At 41.4% G+C, this 19,432-nt stretch overlaps 1 protein-coding gene across 3 annotated transcripts in view; it reads right to left on the reverse strand.

Moving 5' to 3' along the window:
• Window positions 1-18,546: 18,546 nt before the first annotated feature.
• MDM1 (Mdm1 nuclear protein) overlaps window positions 18,547-19,432 on the reverse strand; it is a 30,256-nt gene continuing 29,370 nt past the window's right edge. The window contains exon 15 of one of the 3 annotated variants that reach the window (XM_059081426.2): window positions 18,547-19,397. In XM_059081426.2, the coding sequence (XP_058937409.1) occupies window positions 19,285-19,397 (113 nt within the window). In that variant the 3' untranslated portion in view covers window positions 18,547-19,284. The remainder of the gene's footprint in view (window positions 19,398-19,432) is intronic. The other 2 variants (XM_059081427.2, XM_067008303.1) reach the window with 2 other exon arrangements.

The following is a 19,432-nucleotide window of genomic DNA, read 5'->3' on the forward strand; positions in this document are numbered from 1 at the left end:
TTTTCCAGGCTCTAAAGTAATGGGATGTTTTTGAAAGTTGGTGAGCAAAAGATTTAGAACTCCAAGAGACAGGCCTCAAGCATAACACTTGCAACCTAGATTCCATTAGGTAGTAATTAGATATTCCCTGTATTGGTTTCTCAGAACTCCTTCAATGAGTTTACATTTCTGGAACAGGAGACCACCTCCCCTCTTAACACCAAACCCCTCACACTCCTCATGCCCCTCTGCAAATTAGGAGGTGTCATTAGGAGCATCATCCATCATCCAGCTCTACATATATAACTACCCACTGCTGCTTCCCTTGCCGGGAAATTAGTGATGGAAGCACCCTGGTGCTAATGTATATTGACCTGTAAAAAGGTGAGACTTTCACACTCAATATAATTGACAGGAGCGAATTTCTCATTTGAAGCACTAAGAGAAGGACTTTCTCTCTCCCCTAAAAGAATATCATAAATTAATAAAATATGGTATATATGCACAATGGAATACTACACAATGGAATACTAAAAAAGAATGAAATAATGTCATTTGAAGCAACATGGATGGCACTAGAGATTGTCATACTAAGTGAAGGAAGTCAGAAAGAGAAAGACAGATACCATATGATAGCACTCATATGTGGAATCTAAAATATGATGCAAATGCAGTTATTTATGAAACAGAAAGACTCACAGACAAAGAAGAAAAACTTATGGTTAGCAAAGGGGATGTGGCGGGAGATAAATTAGGAGTTTGGGATTAACATATACACGCTACTATATATAAAATAGGTAAACAACAAGGACCTACTGTACAACACAGGGAACTATACTCAATATCTTGTAATAACCTATAATGGAAAAGAATATGAAAAGGAATATATATATATGAATCACTTTGTTGTACACCTGAAACTAACACATTATAAATTCACTATACTTCAATTTAAAAAAATAATAATAATGGTAATAATATACAAAGAGCAAAGTCAAAAGATAAGTGACAAACTGGGAAAGATACTGGTAAATCATTTCAGGCAATGTAATCTCCCCACTGTATGTTTTTCACAGAAAAGGAACATAAATACCCTTAAACATACAAAAAGATTCTCGGGTTTCCCTTGTGGCGCAGTGGTTGAGAGTCCGACTGCCGATGCAGGGGACACGGGGTCGTGCCCCGGTCTGGGAAGATCCCACATGCCGCGGAGCGGCTGGGCCTGTGAGCCATGGCCGCTGAGCCTGCGCGTCCGGAGCCTGTGCTCCGCAACAGGACGAGGCCACGGCAGTGAGAGGCCCGCGTACCGCAGAAAAAAAAAAAAAAAAAAAAAAGATTCTCAACCTCAGTCATAAAAAGACAACTGTAAGTCAAAACTGCATTAGGAAACCATTTCTCACTTTTCAGATTGGCAAAAATCCAAGAGTGTAACAATACACTCTAGTGGCAGGGCAATGGAGAAAGAGGCTCTTCTATAATGATGGTGGGAGAATCCTTTGAAGGACAATTTGACAGTAACCATCAAAAGTGCGTTTACCCTTCAACCTAGTAATTCCACTTCTGGGAATTTATCCTACAGACATAGCTGCATAAGAAAATAAGGTCATTTGTACAGGTTTATTCATTGCAATGTTGTTTGTAATTACAAGATTTCAAACAATCTGAATGTCCATTAAGATAATCTTAATGCCCTAAATGCCCATTAATGGGGACTAGTTAGATAAACGATGGTATAGCCACAAAATGGAACAGTATGCTGGTGTAAGAAGTAAAAAGTGAATGGCTTCTACGTGTTACTATAGAAAGATCACCAGATGTGATATTGTTGCATAATAAGAAATATATATTTGGTTCCTGCTTCCTGGGTACAGAGCTCCTAAAACCCTTATAATTTCCTGGGTGGTAAGGGTGATAAGGAGCATCTTTTGTTGTAATATTTGGTTTTTGTCCGACGTTCCAAACACGAGAGCTCTTAAAATCCTTGGGATCTCCAGAGTGATGAGTGTCTTTGTAGGCTAATGAATTGACACTTGGGGGGCCCCTAGATAGTATCAGGAAAGGGGCTGGTTGCCAGAAAAACCAAATCAAGGCAGGATCTGAGGGTTGGGACTTTCAGCCCCATCCTCTGGAATGCCAGGAAGGGGAGAGGGGCTGGAGATTTAGTCACCAGTGGTCAATGATTTAATCAATCATGCCTATGTAATGATGCCTCCATAAAAACCCTAAACAAAGGGGTTCAGAGAACTTCCAGGTTGGTGAATGCACCTACAAGCCTGGAGAGTGGCATATCCCAAACTTCATGCAGATGGAAGCTCCTGTGTTCAGGACCCTTCCAGACCTCACCCTATGTAACTCTTCATCTGGATGTTCATTTGCATCTTTTATAATATCCTTTATAATAAACAAACAATACTAAGTAAACTGTTTTTCTGGGTTCTGAGCCATAAAAGCAAATTATTGAACCTGAGGAGAACATCACGGGAACCCTCAATTTGTAGCCAAATTGGATAGTGGTGTGAGTAACCTGGGGACCCACTCCTTGCAATTGGCATCTGAAGTCGGGGGACAGTCTTGCAGGACTGAGCCCTTAACCCATGGGAGTCTATGCTAACTCTAGGTAGTTGGTATCAAAATTATTTAATATGAGGGGAAAAACCCATACATTTGGTGTCAGAAGTGTTCTGTGGGTATAAAAAGAGGACAATTAGTATTGCTAGGGTATATTGTTAAGTAAAAAGGGAGGAGAGTGAAGCTCTTGTATAATAAACGAGAATACAAACACATTTGCATTTGCCTATATTTGCATTTTAAAAGCACAAGAAACTAATAAAAGGGCTAAACTAATTTGGAAGAGAATTCAAGTGGATGGGGACAAGTGTGGAAATAAAAAGTATATATAGATATATATATATATTTTATAATGTTTGGATTTTGAGCCATATGAATATGACATTAAAAAATAAAATCTTAATATAACGTTGGCACAGAATAAGATATAAAGGCTGAAAAACACACCCTACTTCTGTCTCACCTTATGGTAACATGTAATTCACATGCTTGGGTAAAACTCTGCACAAGCCCTGCAGATCCTCTTTTTGTCACTGAAGAAAGGGTTATCACACGACAGATGAACAGGAGTCTCTTACTTTCAAGATGGGCTTGGGCTTCCCTGGTGGCGCAGTGGTTGAGAATCCGCCTGCCGATGCAGGGGACACGGGTTCGTGCCCTAGTCCGGGAAGATACCACATGCCGCGGAGCAGCTGGGCCCGTGAGCCATGGCCACTGAGCCTGCACGTCCGGAGCCTGTGCTCTGCAACGGGAGAGGCCACAATAGAGAGAGGCCCGTGTACCACAAAAAAAAAAAAAACAGATGGGCTTATTCACTGATCCTCAGGCAAAGGAACGTGACCAGATGAAAACTTCATATTTGAAGAGAAGGCAGGACATGGGGGTATTGGGTGTGTGATTGAGGATAAACAACCACTGTAATTCCTCACCCAAGAGAAGGAATCTAGGCTGTCTTGTACAGAAGAGCTGCACAAAGCAGGACTCTACATGCAAAGGATGCCACTTGTGGATTCAGCCTGGTTATTTATTGGTTACATTTTCTTACAGAGGCAATATACTATTGTTCAAGGCTGAGGTCTCCAAAGTCACCATTTCCATGGGATGTGAACTTGGCTAAGTTACTACTCATTTTCTGTAAACCTCAGTTTCCCCAACTGCAAAATACAGATGATAATAGAGAAGATTATGCACTTAGGGGCCTGGTACATAGAAAGGGCTTAGTCAATAGTGACCCTTAATAATATTCAGCCTGTGCTAAAGGAGACCTGTTGTTCTGTATCTCATCAAGCAAAAGATCATGCAGGGGCTTTGGAGTTTTGAAGGAGGGATACCAAATGTCTTCCCTATCTCCTTCTCATTTTATTTTTCATTTCAACTCATTTAAATTAAAGAGAGTAAAGCGCTGATTTGCGCAGCTCGTATCAGAGCCACGTGTGTGAAGCTGTGGGCGTGAGTGTGGCGAGTCTTCCAAAGAAACCTACTCTGCCTGCTGCAGCGGGAGAGAGCTACCCGTCATGGCAGGAGGCAGCTCGCTTATAGAAATTTAATGACCATGTGTGGGAGAAAATCGCAACTAAGGCTGGACACCTTTAATGGGACTTTGCAAAGCCTTTAAAAGCAGTTAAATCATTTGGCTTCAGAAAACCAGGTGCAAATACTAGTCTGGCTTCCCTCCCCGCATCACCACTTTATTGAGATATTATTGATGTAAAATGTATGTAAGTTTAAGATGTGCAAGGTAATGCTTTGATAACATGTACATATTGTGAAATGATAGCCACAACAAGATTAGGAGGTTAACAACCTCCTTTCCCTCATGTACTTACCATTTCTTTGTGATGAGAAGATTTAAGATCTGTTCTCTTAACAACTTTCATATAGTATTGACAAAAATATAGTCACCATGTGAAACCCTGGGTGATATTCATTTCACCTGCCTTCACTAATCAAGGTCATTTTTTTTTTTTTTTTTTTTTTTTTTTTTTTTGTGCTACGCGGGCCTCTCACTGTTGTGTCCTCTCCCGTTGCGGAGCACAGGCTCCGGACACACAGGCTCAGCAGCCTTGGCTCACGGGCCCAGCCGCTCCGCAGCATGTGGGACCTTCCTGGACCGGGGCACGAACCCGCGTCCCCTGCATCAGCAGGCGGATTCCCAACCACTGCGCCACCAGGGAAGCCCCAAGGTCATTTTAAGACTTGCAGATCCGCCAAGCTGCACACAGCCTACACAGTAAGATGTTTGACAGAGTTGTTTTCCAGGAACTTGGAGTCAGCTGTGTCTAGTTGGAGCTGAGCTGGCTAAGACTGGATAGGTAGAGGGGTGGGATAGGGAGGGTGGGAGGGAGACACAAGAGGGAGGGGATGTGGGGATATATGTATACGTATAGCTGATTCACTTTGTTATACAGCAGAAACTAACACACCACTGTAAAGTAATTATACTCCAGTAAAGATGTTAAAAAAAAGACTGGATAGGACCACTGACCATCCAACTGGTCATGCACAAGGGTCCACTCTCCTGGATCTTTTGAATGTGTGGAGGCCTGTAGCTTAGTTACACAGAACACAGAAGAACGATTATCACACCTTTTTCCAATCATCTTTCCCCATATGCTCTCCACGTTCCTCACCCCTCAGACCGCCCTGCTGCTTTATTCCTCATCTTATAAATACCCCTCGCTCCTCACCTTAGGGGTGGAGGGCTTGTTTTCCCATAAACTCTCTCTTTGCTGCAAACCTCAGCATCTCAGTGTTTTGACTTGCTGTGCTTTAGGGCAAGATGAACCTGATTCAGTGACTCATGCTGTACATTAGATTCCCTAGAACTTATTCGCCTTCTAGCTCAAAGTTTGGACTTTCGATCAACATCTCCCCATTTCTCCCACTCCCCCTTGCCATTGGTAGCCACCACTCTACTTTCTGTAAGTTCAGCTTTTTAAAATTCCACATACAGTTGAGATCATATGGCTTGTCTTTCTCTATCTGATTTACTTCACTTAGCATAATGCCCTCAAGGTCCATCCATGTTGTCACAAAACGCAAGATTTTCTTTTTATGGCTAAATAATATTCCACTGTATGTATATACCACATTTTCTTTATGCATTCATCCCTCCGTGGACACTTAGGTTGTTTCCATGTCTTGGCTATTGTGAGTAATGCTGCTATGAACATGGGAGTGCAAATATCTCCTCAAGACAGTGCTTTTGTCTCCTTCAGATAAATACCCAGAAATAGTGTTACTGGACCGTTTCCAGATTCTTGGACAGCAATACCACAGGCATGAATATCGCTTCCACAAGACTCTTAGGCAAGCAAAGCTTTTATTAAAAGGGAGAGCTTGTGCACAAGGGAGTAGGTGGGAAAAATGTCAGCTCCCTGAGTAGAAGGGGTGAGTTGCTTTTCTAACAAAAGGGAGGGTTTGTCTCAGGATCACTGATTTCCAGAAATCATCAGACTCCTTTGATCAGCAGCAGTTAGCTCCCTGGTGGCTATCAGGAACAAGGAGAGTGCTTCTGTGAGGAGAAAGGGACGCATGAAAATTTTCTGCAGGAAAGCACTGGAATAGATAAGGTTAAAATAGTTGAGCGTCCTGTCTTGTGACAACTAGGGACACTTGTTAGTGTAACAGATCAAGTTAATTGTTTATTCCTGTGAGCCTGGTTTCCCCACCCCCACCCCCCAATGCAGGGACCCAGGCCCTCAGGGCCTTTTTTAGCTTGCAAGGCCTGTTTTGCCCAAGGCCGTTCCCCAGTCCTTTTCCCAGATGGCTGTACTCTTGTCTTCTTGTCTCAGTAGGGTTGCTGGATCATACAGTAATTCTATCTTTAATTTTTTGAGGAAACTCCATACTTTTCCGTAACAGCTGCACCAATTTGCATTGCCACCAACAGTGTAGGAGGAGTCCCTTTCTCCACATGCTCGCCAACACTTGCAGTCTGTTGTCTTTCATAAGTGCTATTCTGACAGGTGTAAGCAGTTTGGCTCCAGCTGCTGTATAATCACCTTGGTTCTTCCATTCTCTCACTCCATTGCTCATGGTAACAGTAATATCTATACCCTAGAGGAGACACAGTAAATACTATACGTGGTGACTAAGAAATGAGCCACTACCCAGAGAAATCACTGCACTGGCACCTCAGTGCAGGGGCCTTTATCTGTTACCTTCTGAGACATCTCAAGTTCTAAGAGGCTGGTGCTTTCCTGGGAATCTCATTTCGGGAAATCCAGCCTACTTAATTCCAAGGGTGTTTTTATGACTATTTTGCAATTTTTCATAGGGGAATCAAATTTAGTAAGACCTTTATTGGAATCAATGCCCTTGACTGGCCTACTTTTGCAAGCAGCTTGGCAATGGTGCATTTTCAAAAATCAGCGTTTGCAATCAACGTGCATGCAAAGATGTTTATCAAGTCCTCAGTGAGATTGATTGAAGTATCAGAAAATGAGGGGAGCCTCCTTTCATCTGGAGAGGCAGAATGGAAAAGGCAGTGGAATGAAAGAGAGTGACTTCATTGGTTTTGTGCTGAGGCCCAGAACTGGATCAACCTCACTTTAAACTCCTCCTCTGCCCCCTGCTAGTTGTGAGGGTCTCAGAAATCTGTTGCAGTTAGATTAACTCTGGCATTTAACCGTCAATGCAACTGATTTAAGAGAAGGCTGTAGGTGCCCCTTGTCTGTTTCTCCACAGCATGGAGAGGAACACACAGGCTTTAGAGTTACAAGAGCTGGGTTTGGATTCCAACTTAATCTCAGCCTCAATTTTCTTACTGGCAGATGGGAGATAAACTCATAAGATCATTCTGAACATTTAATTGAATAATGTAAGCAAAGGACAAGTCACGTAAAACCCATTGATTACTGTCATTTCCATTCTAATAATGGCTAGCGTTTACTGCATGTTTGCTGTGTACAGAGCACTGTGTAGGAATCCTCTATGGACCTACTCAATTAATCCTTGGGGGAGGAACAAGGCTTAGAGAAATTCAATATCTTGCCTAAGAGATGAATATGTCAACGCAGAAAATCTGAACCCAGTCAGTCAAACTCCACAGCTCAGTTGCTTAAACACTGCACCACCCAAGCTTTTTCAAAAAGAAATCACAAGTTAATTAATACTGTGTTGCTTTTACTTATCAAATGTTTAGAACTTTTACAATGAGAAGACTTGGGGAAGTGTTTCTCAACTAGTGTATGCAGAAACAACCCAGATAGTATTACGACTTTCTTAAGAGTTCAAGTGGTGCGTATAAAGCTCAGGGTAGAGCTTCCGTGGTGGCCCAGTGGTTGAGAGTCCGCCTGCCGATGCAGGGCACGCGGGTTCGTGCCCTGGTCCGGGAGGATCCCACATGCCGCAGAGCGGCTGGGCCCGTGAGCCATGGCCGCTGAGCCTGCGCATCCGGGGCCTGTGCACCGCAACGGGGGAGGCCACAGCAGTAAGAGGCCCGCGTACCCACCCACCCCCCAAAAAAAGCTCAGGCTAGACGTGAATGGTGCAAAAAAGCCTAGACGTGCAAAACACACGATTTTTCTCTGTAATGGAACTTCACTTTCAGGTGGGTGATAGAGTGGAGTCAACTCCAGGTGATCAGAATCCATTAATCCCTCCCACTTATCTATTACATCTGGAGTTATCTCCACATCCCGTCCCTGCCCACCAGTGGGGGCAGGGAGGAACCTGGTCCTCTGTGGTCAGCTGTCCATCTTGTATCTACTGAGAGATCTTCCTGAATGATCGTTGATCATCAAAGAGCACAGGCTCAGCTCCATTTCAGTTGCTTGAGTCCCTCTTGAAAATACAGGACAAATTTGAACATCTCCCCTGCCCCTCTGTGGCCCTGGGAAATTCTAGGATGCTGTCTCATAACCTTTCTGCTAAGACAATACACAGGCCACAGAGTCATTTCTATTTTTTGCTAGACATGGGGTGGACATGAGACAGATTTCCAAAGGTTTCCACCTCTCTAGATGCTACCCAGGAAGTGAGGCCGAAGTCCCCTTTCTTCTCAGTAGATTCTAAACTAGTGGTGTGCTGGTAAATGTTTAACAATCAGTTCTCCGTGGGGAAAACCTTGATTTGTCATAGTTGCCAATTCTGCAGTGTAAATACTCCTACTGTGGCCGATTCCAAGCTGTCAACATGATAGCACTGAACATGGAGTTGAGAAGAGATGCCACCTTTGGCTCTCATGAGCAGGTACAGTGGCTCCAGCACACCAAATGTCCACAATCCTCACTCACTCATTCAACCCAGGGCTCCATCTAGGAGAGTCTCAAGGAGGGGCTCCTCCTCAGGAAACCCCCAACCTCCATCCCCTCTCCTTCCCTTTTCCATCCCCAGTTTGGCCACTTTGAGTCTCTCTCAGGGGCTAAAAGCATTCAGTTTTATCTTTTGGAAAAACCCAAAATAAAATAACTCTACTACTCCCATTATTCAGTGACAATCTTTATAGGTAATACTAGCTTATGGTCTAGTTAGTGCTGAATTGGGAGAAAAACAGTTTAACAGAAAATACCAGGTTGGGGCAGGGGAGTGGGAAGGATCTATATTCACTATATCAAAATAATAGCTCACTACATTACAGAGAATTTCCTCACCTCCTACACTCCCACCAGCACTGCCTGCCAAGGATTATACCCCTCACCCATTCCCCAGGTGATGCAGGCATGATGTGGGTTTCAGTAGATGCTCAGGCTACAAGCTCAGGTGTGCAAGAAACACAATTTCATTTTTTTCTCGATTATGAAGATTAACCTTTTTTTTTCAGGATGGCAATACAACCAATTCAATAAATATAAAATGTATACATTCCTTGACCCCCAAACTTCATGGTGTTTTTGATATATACCTGTTATGGGCTGAGCTGTGTTCCTCTCCCCCACCCCCCCAAAATTTTATATGTTGAAGTCCTAACCCCCAGTACCTGAGAATGTGACTGTATTTGGAAAGAGGGCCTTTTGAGAGGTAATCAAGTTAAAATGAGATAATCTGGGTGGGTCCTAATCCAACATGACTGGTGTCCTCATAAGAAGAGGAGATTGATACACAGGGAGATACCATGTGAAGACACGGGGAGAAGGTGGCCATCTACAAGCCAAGGAGCAACACCTCAGAAGAAACCAATCTTGTTGCCAACATAATATCAGACCTCTGGCCTTCAGGAATGTGAGAAAATTAGTTCCTGTTGTTTAAGCCCCCTAGTCTGTGGTAATTTGTTATAGCAGCCCAAGCCAACTGAAAAAGATTTGCACTTTTGACAAGGCAGGTATTTGTGGGACAGGACTCAGACTTGTAGAGCTTGACTTCAAGGAATCAGGACAGAGGACAGAAGAACACAGCACTGCAGCAGACACTAGGCGCTTCCTTCTACCTACACCTCCACCTCTTTAGTGCACACCTTGGCCTGAGGGCTATCTCATCCCTTCCACGCAGGAGTTGCCAGAGCATTGATGCTATTGATGCTTATTCACTTTCCTCTCCATCCTGCATCCTTCAGTCAGTGACTGATGGGAACTCCTGCGACCCTCAGCGCTCAGATACGAGCTCCCAGAGTTTTCCCAGCTGTGCTGAGCTCTAGTCACCCAGCATGGTAGCGGGTTTAACAATACACCCCTTTCCTGGATGTTTCTCTGAATCTCCAGGGTAGGTGCATTGCTGCAGTTGCAGGCTTCCGTGTGAACAGCGTCCTCTCTCTTCTCTTTTTTTAAACTTCTCTTTCTAGTCCCATTTGGGTGGGTGGTAGAAAGGAGTCAGAGGAGACCACGTTCGAGGTCCAGACAAAAAGATGCCAATGAGCTGCTGTGCACCTCTTAAGGTTGACCCTCCTTGGCCCTTGGGCCACTGCCCTGACTTCCTGACTCTCTTGCTAATTAAAAATGTTTTAAATGCTACGTGAGAATAACTTTCATTCCTCCCAGCCTCCCTCATTTCCAATAAAATTGAGCAATTTTAGGAAATGAAGTAGAAAATAATCGTTATAATTTGAGTTCTATGTGGCAGCATTAAGTGCTTCAGGTGTGCAGAATTACTTAATTTTCACAATAACAATTTGAAATGACTTACGCTTATTACCCTATTTAACATACTCATCAACTGGAGCTCAGAAGTTAGGTAACTTGCCCAGGATCACACAGCTAACAAGTGGCAGAACCAAGATTCAAACATCCTCTCGCCTGACCCAAGAGCATAAGCTCTGTTTAAAACAAGTATTTGGGAGTGTTTCTTTTTTCCAGCTTCATTGTAGTCTTGTTACAATTGTTAAAGAAAATCTACTGTAGGAAGACTCGTGGGGATTGCACCATTCACCCAGAGAAAAATATGTTAATATACTCTAACACATTTGACCTTGTGTCCTTGCTGCATCTGGATTTGAGATGACCTGCAAAGGCCAAGGAAAAGGTGAGTTCTAGAGTAACTGGCACCTTGGAGCCCAGGAAAACCAGAAGGCTGAGACAGGGCAAATGTTCTTTAAAGCGGCTTGATTTGACAGAGGAAAAAGGATGCAAGCCGTGTTATTTCTATCTTGTTTAGTGTGCATAAAGTAACTGAGGTAGTGTGTTGGTATCATCAGTAACATACATGCAAACACATAGGTACACACGCAACCCACACACACCATATTTTATTGTAACTGATGAATTTGTTATTAGCAACTAGGAAAGAGTTTAACAAAGGGAACCTGACACAGGAAAAAGGAAGACTCGCTGGCTGGTTACCATGCCCTCCAGAGAAGGAAACGGAAATTAATTGTTCCAGAAAATTTGAAATCCGTGAATCATGAGTAGAAAATGATTTTTCTCCTTATATGGAGTTAACAAAAAAACCAATATCTAAATGTCTGGTAGATTATTTTGTAACTTGCAACTGTGACTTGTGTTTAATCTTAAAGAGACACTAGGATTAACATTGTGCATAGCAGAAAATATCTGTGGAATTTTTGCATGCAGTTTTAATGAATGAATAAATGAATATAGTCACTCAATTTATAAAATAAGGATTGGCAGATTTTTAGGAGCTTCTCTAATCAAGTGTTCTGCTTCTAAGATTTTCTAACATATTATTTAAATAATTAAAGAACTGTATGTTTTGATATTAGTCTTTACTATCTTTTTATATTCAAGTTATAAACACAAATCTAAATTTAAAAATTTTAAAAAATTTTTCTTCTTGGTCCTCGCATGTTGATTCTGAATGATGAAAAAAACTGATTATGTTCTTAGAGCCTTGACCTGTGATGTTTTTAAAGTCTTGGCAGCTACAATTCACAGTAATTAAAGTGATCAGGCTGGAATGTTTGTTAATGCCAGGTTATACTCTCAAATTAGTATAGTACTTTGGACGTTTCATCTTTGCAAAATTACAAGTTAAACCTTATTACCGGTTCTTTATGGAACAAAAGTGTGAGTATTGTCATACAAACCTATTTTCAATTTTCTTTGTTTTTTTCCAGAACCTTAACTGTTTTGACCTGAATAATTTTTAACGGGAACATTAACTGCTAAGGTACTCATTGTGGGCAAAATTTTCCTGGGTGACATGTTCAAAGTCTGACTGTAATTGGATTTATGAGTGTAATGTTTCTACATTTTCCCATAGTGTGTGGCATTTAGGTTAGTTTATATTTCCTTCTTGAAGTTACAAAACTCTGAGTTTTTATTTAATTCATCTCCCATAAAATAATAACTTGTAGCAAAAGTAGGAAATCTTTGGTATTGACTGTGCATTCATTCAGGGACCAAACTTACCTATCTTTCCTTTCATCAGCAATTATCGTGGGTCCTTTATCTCTGCATGTCTGGCTCATACCTGATAACATCTCCAATTCATGGTTCCTCTAATACAGTTTGCATATATCGAGTAATGGATTCCACCTTCTAGAATCGCTGAGTCACAACACTGTAGTCACAGACTTCTTTGCTTTACCACATAACGGAAATAGACAAATCATTTCAGCACCCCTGCCCCAAACTGCCTCTGTGTGAGCTGAATGTAGGTCATCGCAGACAGGGCTGTGATGCGAGATGCCATGATTTCTGTCATTTAAAAGCCTCTGGCTTTTTAATTTAAATTCAGCCTCTCTAAAACACACCTTTCCCCTACCATTGTTTTAATGAAAATTTGCCTTCAAAATAACAGAACTAACACTTCCAATTGAATTGTAACCTAATCCAGGTTTGGCGGCTCACAGCTCATAAGCCAGTAATTCGAGAGGCAAATGTCAGTAGAAAGGAAAGATAACTTTAATCAGAAAACCCAGCAATCTGGGGAGATGGTGGACTCATGTCCAGAGACAAATTCCAAAGATTCTGCTCAGCCATGACAGTTTTTAAAGGAAAAAATGGGGGGGGGGGCGGAGAATCTCAGTGATTCATCGAGGCAGGAGGTTAGGTTCTATATCATTCTCCATTGAGTGTAGAGTGGCTGACTCTCTCTTCAGAAGTTGTCTTACCTGTGTGATCTGCCTGCAGGATTGCTTAGGGGGCTGCTGGGGGTAGAGAGCTAATCATTTTTTAACTGCTTTTTTCTTCATTCTTACTTCTTTCTATCTAGGAAAAGAATCAATAGTTTAGGCAAGGCATGGTGTACGTGCAGGAGAGCGTAAGTCAGGAGTTAATTTCAACTACTTAGTGATCTCATTCCTATAATTAGGGTTTTTTTAAGGTGAGAGGGGAATAGAAATGGGCAAACAGGAAAGAGGCAAAGAGCTGCTTTCAATTCCCCACTGTCAAACATCATTCCATTTCCAAGGGATTAGGGGCAAAGGTCTATCTTCTGTAACATCTTCACACTGACATAGGGCACCATATTCTCAAGTGTGGAAGATGTCAGCCTGGGTCTGTAGCATCTCTTTGCTGACAATTTTAGTTGCCCGCTTACATATATGGGCAGAGCAAGCTACAATTATTTTGATGCCCACAAAGATATAGATTATTTTGAGCAATAATGTTAATCCCATTCTCTTGAGGCCAGTTTCTTGGAACTGTGCGAGCCATAGATTCAGAACTGCTCAAGATGAAGAAGCTTATATCATGACTACAGTCTGGTCATCAGGCAGTTGTTTTTTGTTGTTTTTCTTTCCCTTGGCGGCAGTTATAGTATCTGTAAAACAACTCAGGAATGCGCATCAGACACTGAGTCTGTGACTCTATTGTCCTCATCATTAACTGCTCAGTTTTGTACTTGGGGGGAAGGAGGTTCTGCTTGGTTCCAGAATGACATTTGGGTAACATACACGAAACGTCATTACAGACCTTAGTCATAAGTTTTGTAGGTGAGAAACAAACTCAAAGGGATTTAACCAGCTTGCTCCAGGTTGAGCTGGGATTCAACCATAGCTTATTATAACCCCAAAGCCAGTGGTTCCCAAACTACATGAATATCAGAATCACCTGAGGATGACACATACAGATTCCCAGGCTCCATTTCTGGGTAATTCTGTGGGTGGATCATGGGTAGTGTCCCTGTATAGTCTAGTATCTGCTATTTGTGGCTTATTTTTATTTTCTAGATAAACTTCAGCCAAGAAAGGAAATTAAACCAAAGTACTTTATTTTTATAAGCCAAGGAAGATGTGAACGGCTTAATGAATCTCATAGCTTATCTTGAGCTGCTCTCTTCTTCCTGAAATGAATCATTTTCTCTATCAGGCAAATGATATGGAAAGAAAAGCAGAGACTGATGTAGTGGCTGCCATGGTGAGCTTGTATACTGCCTCTGGGGGTAATGGGGAGGAAACCCTAGTCTATAGCATTTGCCAATTTCTGTGGTGTAAATACTCCCACCATTTTCAAAATTGTCAATTTCAAACTACTGATGGTTTAACAACCTGCTCACAAAAGTTCTGAATATTTAACAATTGACCCAAAAGCCAGCTTCAGGATAGGATACTACTGGGTATAAAATACATAGGGGGGAACTGAACAATTTCTCCACATTATCGATATTGTCCACTACATGGCTCAAATTAGTTGTGTGGTCCGAGTTGGTTGTGACCTCCCCAAACATCAGTCTATCTGTTTGGTCTCCTGCTCTGACTTCCAAAGGGACCTTGGTGGCCCCGCTCTTCATCTCTCACTCAATTTCTAAGGACATGCTCTGATATGGGCCTGGGGAGTAATGAAGCCACGGAAGGGAGTAGTGGGTAGGGAGCATTTAGTGGAAGAGAAGTGGATGCCGTCTTTAGGAAGACTACTCTTTCTTCTTACCTGCCTTATAGCAGGGGCAGTACAGCAGGTGAGCTGCCCTCTGCTTGAGAAAGGCTGCTATCCTTAGCAGGCCTTGCAGGACAAGGTGGGAATGAAACATGAAACAGGGTTTAAGGGAGCTTGGCTCTGAATCTGAAAGGACCAAAAAGGGCTGGGTGTTTCTGTGCCTCCACAGGAGAAACCCACATAAGGTCAAGTCAGAGTGCAGGATCAACATTAGTGAAGATACCATAGTGAAGATACCACTGGCTTGATTTTAATCCATGAGTTAGGCTAGAGGGGCAGGCTGGTTTCTCAGGCAGGGCACAACCCTAGCCCATCCAATGACAGAGACGTTCTTTGGCCTGGAGTAGCCTTTGTGCCACTGACTCATCTTAGGAAACAGCGACGCTGGCAGTTTGACAAAGACTGGGCCCTGAGCACGCTATCATGACTAATGCCACCACACGGAAAAGGACCAAAAACATATTCCCAAACCAAATGTAAATGATTCTAAGATCACTTACCATTTTAGATTATTTTTTCCTTTGGTAAACTTCCAGAAGTTGTGATATTTTGGGGGTATCTACAACTGCAACAAAGGTACATAATCCATCCTTGAGCTCCCTGAGTAGCCAACTGCAACACTGCTTATATGAGAACAAACTTGTTTTGAACGTTAACTCACTTTTATTCTGGTTCAACCCATTTGTACAATAACTCATTGCCCTTATACTTTTTTTCCCGACTAGACATAAAGATGTTTAATTTATCTTCTAAGATGACAAAGTTAAATTAACTCCCTAATGAATCAACCAGAGAATTGAATCACAGTAGGACTCACAATTATAGTATAAACACTCCAGAGCAGGCAGCGTGGTTAGATTTCAAGGAAAAAGACCTAGATTTACTCCACCAGCTATCAAGTCTTGGTCCAGTCATTTAACCTAAGAGGGTTTTCCCATCTGTAAAACCAGGATATTTATACTTAAATCTCATGGTAACATTTCCTACCATGTACTAAGCATGTTTATCATGTTCTTTGCCCTTAATCCTCAAATTCATCCTTTAAGAGTGCTTAACTTGGAGTTCAGACTCCCACACAGAGATCGAGATGAGATCCGACATGAACATGCCTTCCCATACTCGTGTATGAAATTGAATTGAACAAAGTCTCCCATATATGTGTGTTTGTGCATTTTTATCTGGGTTCTCAGCCAGGGACACATGAGAATCTCAGGATCTGGGGTGAAGATGGCGGTAAAGGAAGAACAGAGGCAGTAGGTGTGCTACTTCCATTGTGATCCGACATTTGCTCCCCTGTCTAGTTTGTGAGATACCAATTTTGACAAAAAGACCAAACCACCAGTTTATAATAGTGATTTGGGTGTGTACCATATACGTAAAGTAGAAGTTATATTAAAGATGAATAAAAATGGAATTACCTAGGATTTTCCAGAGAAATTAAAGCATATGTCTACAAAGATTTGCACACAGATATCAAATATTCATTATAATCCGAAACTGCAAATAACCCAAAAGTCCACTGTGAATGAGTGGATTAAAAGGAAACATATGTGCCCAACACATAGATGACTCTCAAAAACATTCTGAGTGAAAGCCATATATAAAAGATAGTTCCATTTATATAAAATTCTGTGGGACTTCCCTGGTGGTACAGTGGTTAAGAATCCACCTGCCAATGCAGGGGACATGGGTTCAATCCCTGGTCTGGGGAAGATCCCACATGCTGCGGAGCAACTAAGCCCGTGCACCACAACTACTGAGCCTGCGCTCTAGAGCCCGGAGCCACAACTACTGAGCCCACGTGCCACAACTACTGAAGCTCGCGAACCTAGAGCCCGTGCTCCACAACGAGAAGCCACCGCAGTGAGAAGCCCACGCACCGCAATGAAGAGTAGCCCCTGCTCTCTGCAACTAGAGAAAGCCCATGCAGCAACGAAGAGCCAACATAGTCAAAAATAAATAAATAATAAAATTCTTGTAAACTAATTTATACTGACAGAGAGCAGATTAGTGATTGCCTTGGGGACCAGGGGTGGAGGGATGGACTGAACTGCAAAGAGAAATGAGGAAACTTTTTCCATGGTGGAAATGCCATGTATATTGGTTGTGGTGTTGGTTTCACGATGTACACATTTTTTCCAAACTCACTGAGCTGCAAAAATTTTAATAACTGTAGATTATACATAAGTATTCCTTAATAAAATTGATAAAAAATTGAATTAACTCCAACTCCTAGATGCCAGCAAATCTCATGGAGCATTTCTCATGTAATTAAAACCACTCACCAACTCAAATGCATGTCCTTTGAGTTGCCCTTTTAGGGAGAATGATGAAATAGTACTGATCCCTCAACACTATTCTCTCCCTTGGGCCTCTGAATAGGGCTTTTAGGAGGCAGTCAGAAGTATACTACAAAGCTAAAGTGTCATGCAGAGACTGTGGTAATGACCTCAGCCTCATGAGAACCATACCCTAATCCATCTTAACACCTGATAGACCAAGTTCATGTGGTCTGACTTATCCAACGGTTGTATCCACATTCTACTCTCTGTGGCTTAAATAAAACAGACTGTGTGTTATGCACGATTCCCTGCAAGCAAGCTATAATTCCTCTCTTTACTGTAGATCACTGGTCAGCCATTGAAAACTCTATGCTAACCAACTAAAGTAACGAACTTTTTAGAAAGAAGACAATGGTATGTTTAAGTTTCCAGAGACATAAATGTTTCAAATTTATTTTACAACTAATATGCCTCAGTACACATTTGTATAGAAGCCAAGATGATCCGTGTTCTGTGTTCTAAAATCCAATTATACACTAATTTCTAGTTTTTATTTCCATCTTTAGTGCCTTAGTAAGTTTTTAAATCAACAAACGTTTTTAAAAGGTCTGTGAAATGTAAGCAAATACTTTGCATGACCACAGTTCTTTATAACCTCATGGTAACATAAGATCTTTAAGACTCTTATTGTGAATCAGTGATTTGCAAAAGCACTCGACCAAATTAAGCACTTTAGAACAGACTGTTCACCTGCTTTCTAACCAACAGGCATGAATATTCTGTGTATCATCTTCAGTACCTTCTATCTATTGTAAATATTTTATGAAATCCATATTTTTTAGAAAATTGTTTATCATGACTTGCAAGATAAAGAGTAAGACCACAGAACATGTCCTAAGAGTAAAGAAGTATAGTCAAAAAGTTTGTGTGAGGGACTTCCCTGGTGGCACAGTGGTTAAGAATCTGCCTGCCAATGCAGGGGACATGGGTTCCAGCCCTGGTCTGGGAAGATCCCACATGCCACGGAGCAACTAAGACTGTGCGCCACAACTACTGAGCCTGTGCTCTAGAGCCCATGAGCCACAACTACTGAGCCCCCGAGCCGCAACTACGGAAGCCTGCACGCCTAGAGCCCGTGCCCTGCAACAAGAGAAGTCACCGCAATGAGAAGCCCGTGCACCGCATCGAAGAGTAGCCCCTGCTCACTGCAACTAGAGAAAGCCCATGTGCAGCAATGAAGACCCAACGCAGCCAAAAATAAATAAATTAAAAATCAAAAAAAAAAGGTTGTGTTAAATTTTTTTAAATGAGTTTGCCTTGGAAATTCTACATTTTTCCTACTTTTGTGCAAAAACATTGTGGACTCAGTTTTGCTGCATCTGGACAGCTGCAAAAGAAGTATGATGTGTTTAAGTTGTGAGTAGAATGTTTTTAAAAAATAATTATTTGTTCCAGATAATAACTTTCTAGAGAAGCCAAACCCTGAAACCCTTGAAACAAACAGAACTGAAACACTTGATCAATCTTTATTTCAAAATGTCTACAAAGTTATAATTCTCCATTATACAAATAATTTTTCAAAATTCAGACATTATTCAAATGTAAGCCAAAGTCCTTATACAAACAGAATACACACAAAGATCAAAAATATACATATTCTCTCAGCAAACTTTGTTACATAAATAAGAAAAGTATGTACAAAAGCTGGTATTTTCAATCTAAAGAACAATCATTTTAACACTGTAACCATATACAGAAGGTACTAAAATAAAAATAAACACCACAGCAAAAGTTAAAGGAACAACAAATTCATTTTATGACATCTACAACTGTAAACATACATAAAGCCAATCTTGGGGGGAATGTATACTTCACACTTATATCTTAATTTTTACTTCACTTTATTCATTTTTAAGAATATTCTCTGGATAGGTGAAATTCACAATTCTACCAGCTACCCCTGACACCTAATACAAGTTAGAACATGTAATGAACTATATACTTTATGTCTTTGTACTTTGGGACAGATGCAAAACAAATTCTTCAAAAGTTAAATTTTTATGAACCTATGTTAAAAACTTTCCAAGTAAATTGAATTGGCTATTGAAAAATCAAACAATTCTTTTTAGGTAGGAAATGTTAGAAAAAAATCCAAACACTTGCAGTCTTAACATAGTAAAGCAATAAAGAAGATTATGCCAGTGGTTCCCCTAGATAAAAGCAACTTAACCTAGGTGTATGTCTAATTATGTTTTGCCCCAGAAATTCTCCTTCCTTCTCCGAGCTCGTGCCAGAGTTTGAAAAGCCCGGAGACTAGAAGCTGCAGAGCGAGCAGAAATCTCAGATAATCTGTCCTCATCTGCAATGAAAGAATTATATTCAGTGTAAAAAATA

The sequence above is a fragment of the Kogia breviceps genome, chromosome 12 (assembly GCF_026419965.1).
Source record: "Kogia breviceps isolate mKogBre1 chromosome 12, mKogBre1 haplotype 1, whole genome shotgun sequence".
Classification (NCBI taxonomy): domain Eukaryota; kingdom Metazoa; phylum Chordata; class Mammalia; order Artiodactyla; family Physeteridae; genus Kogia; species Kogia breviceps.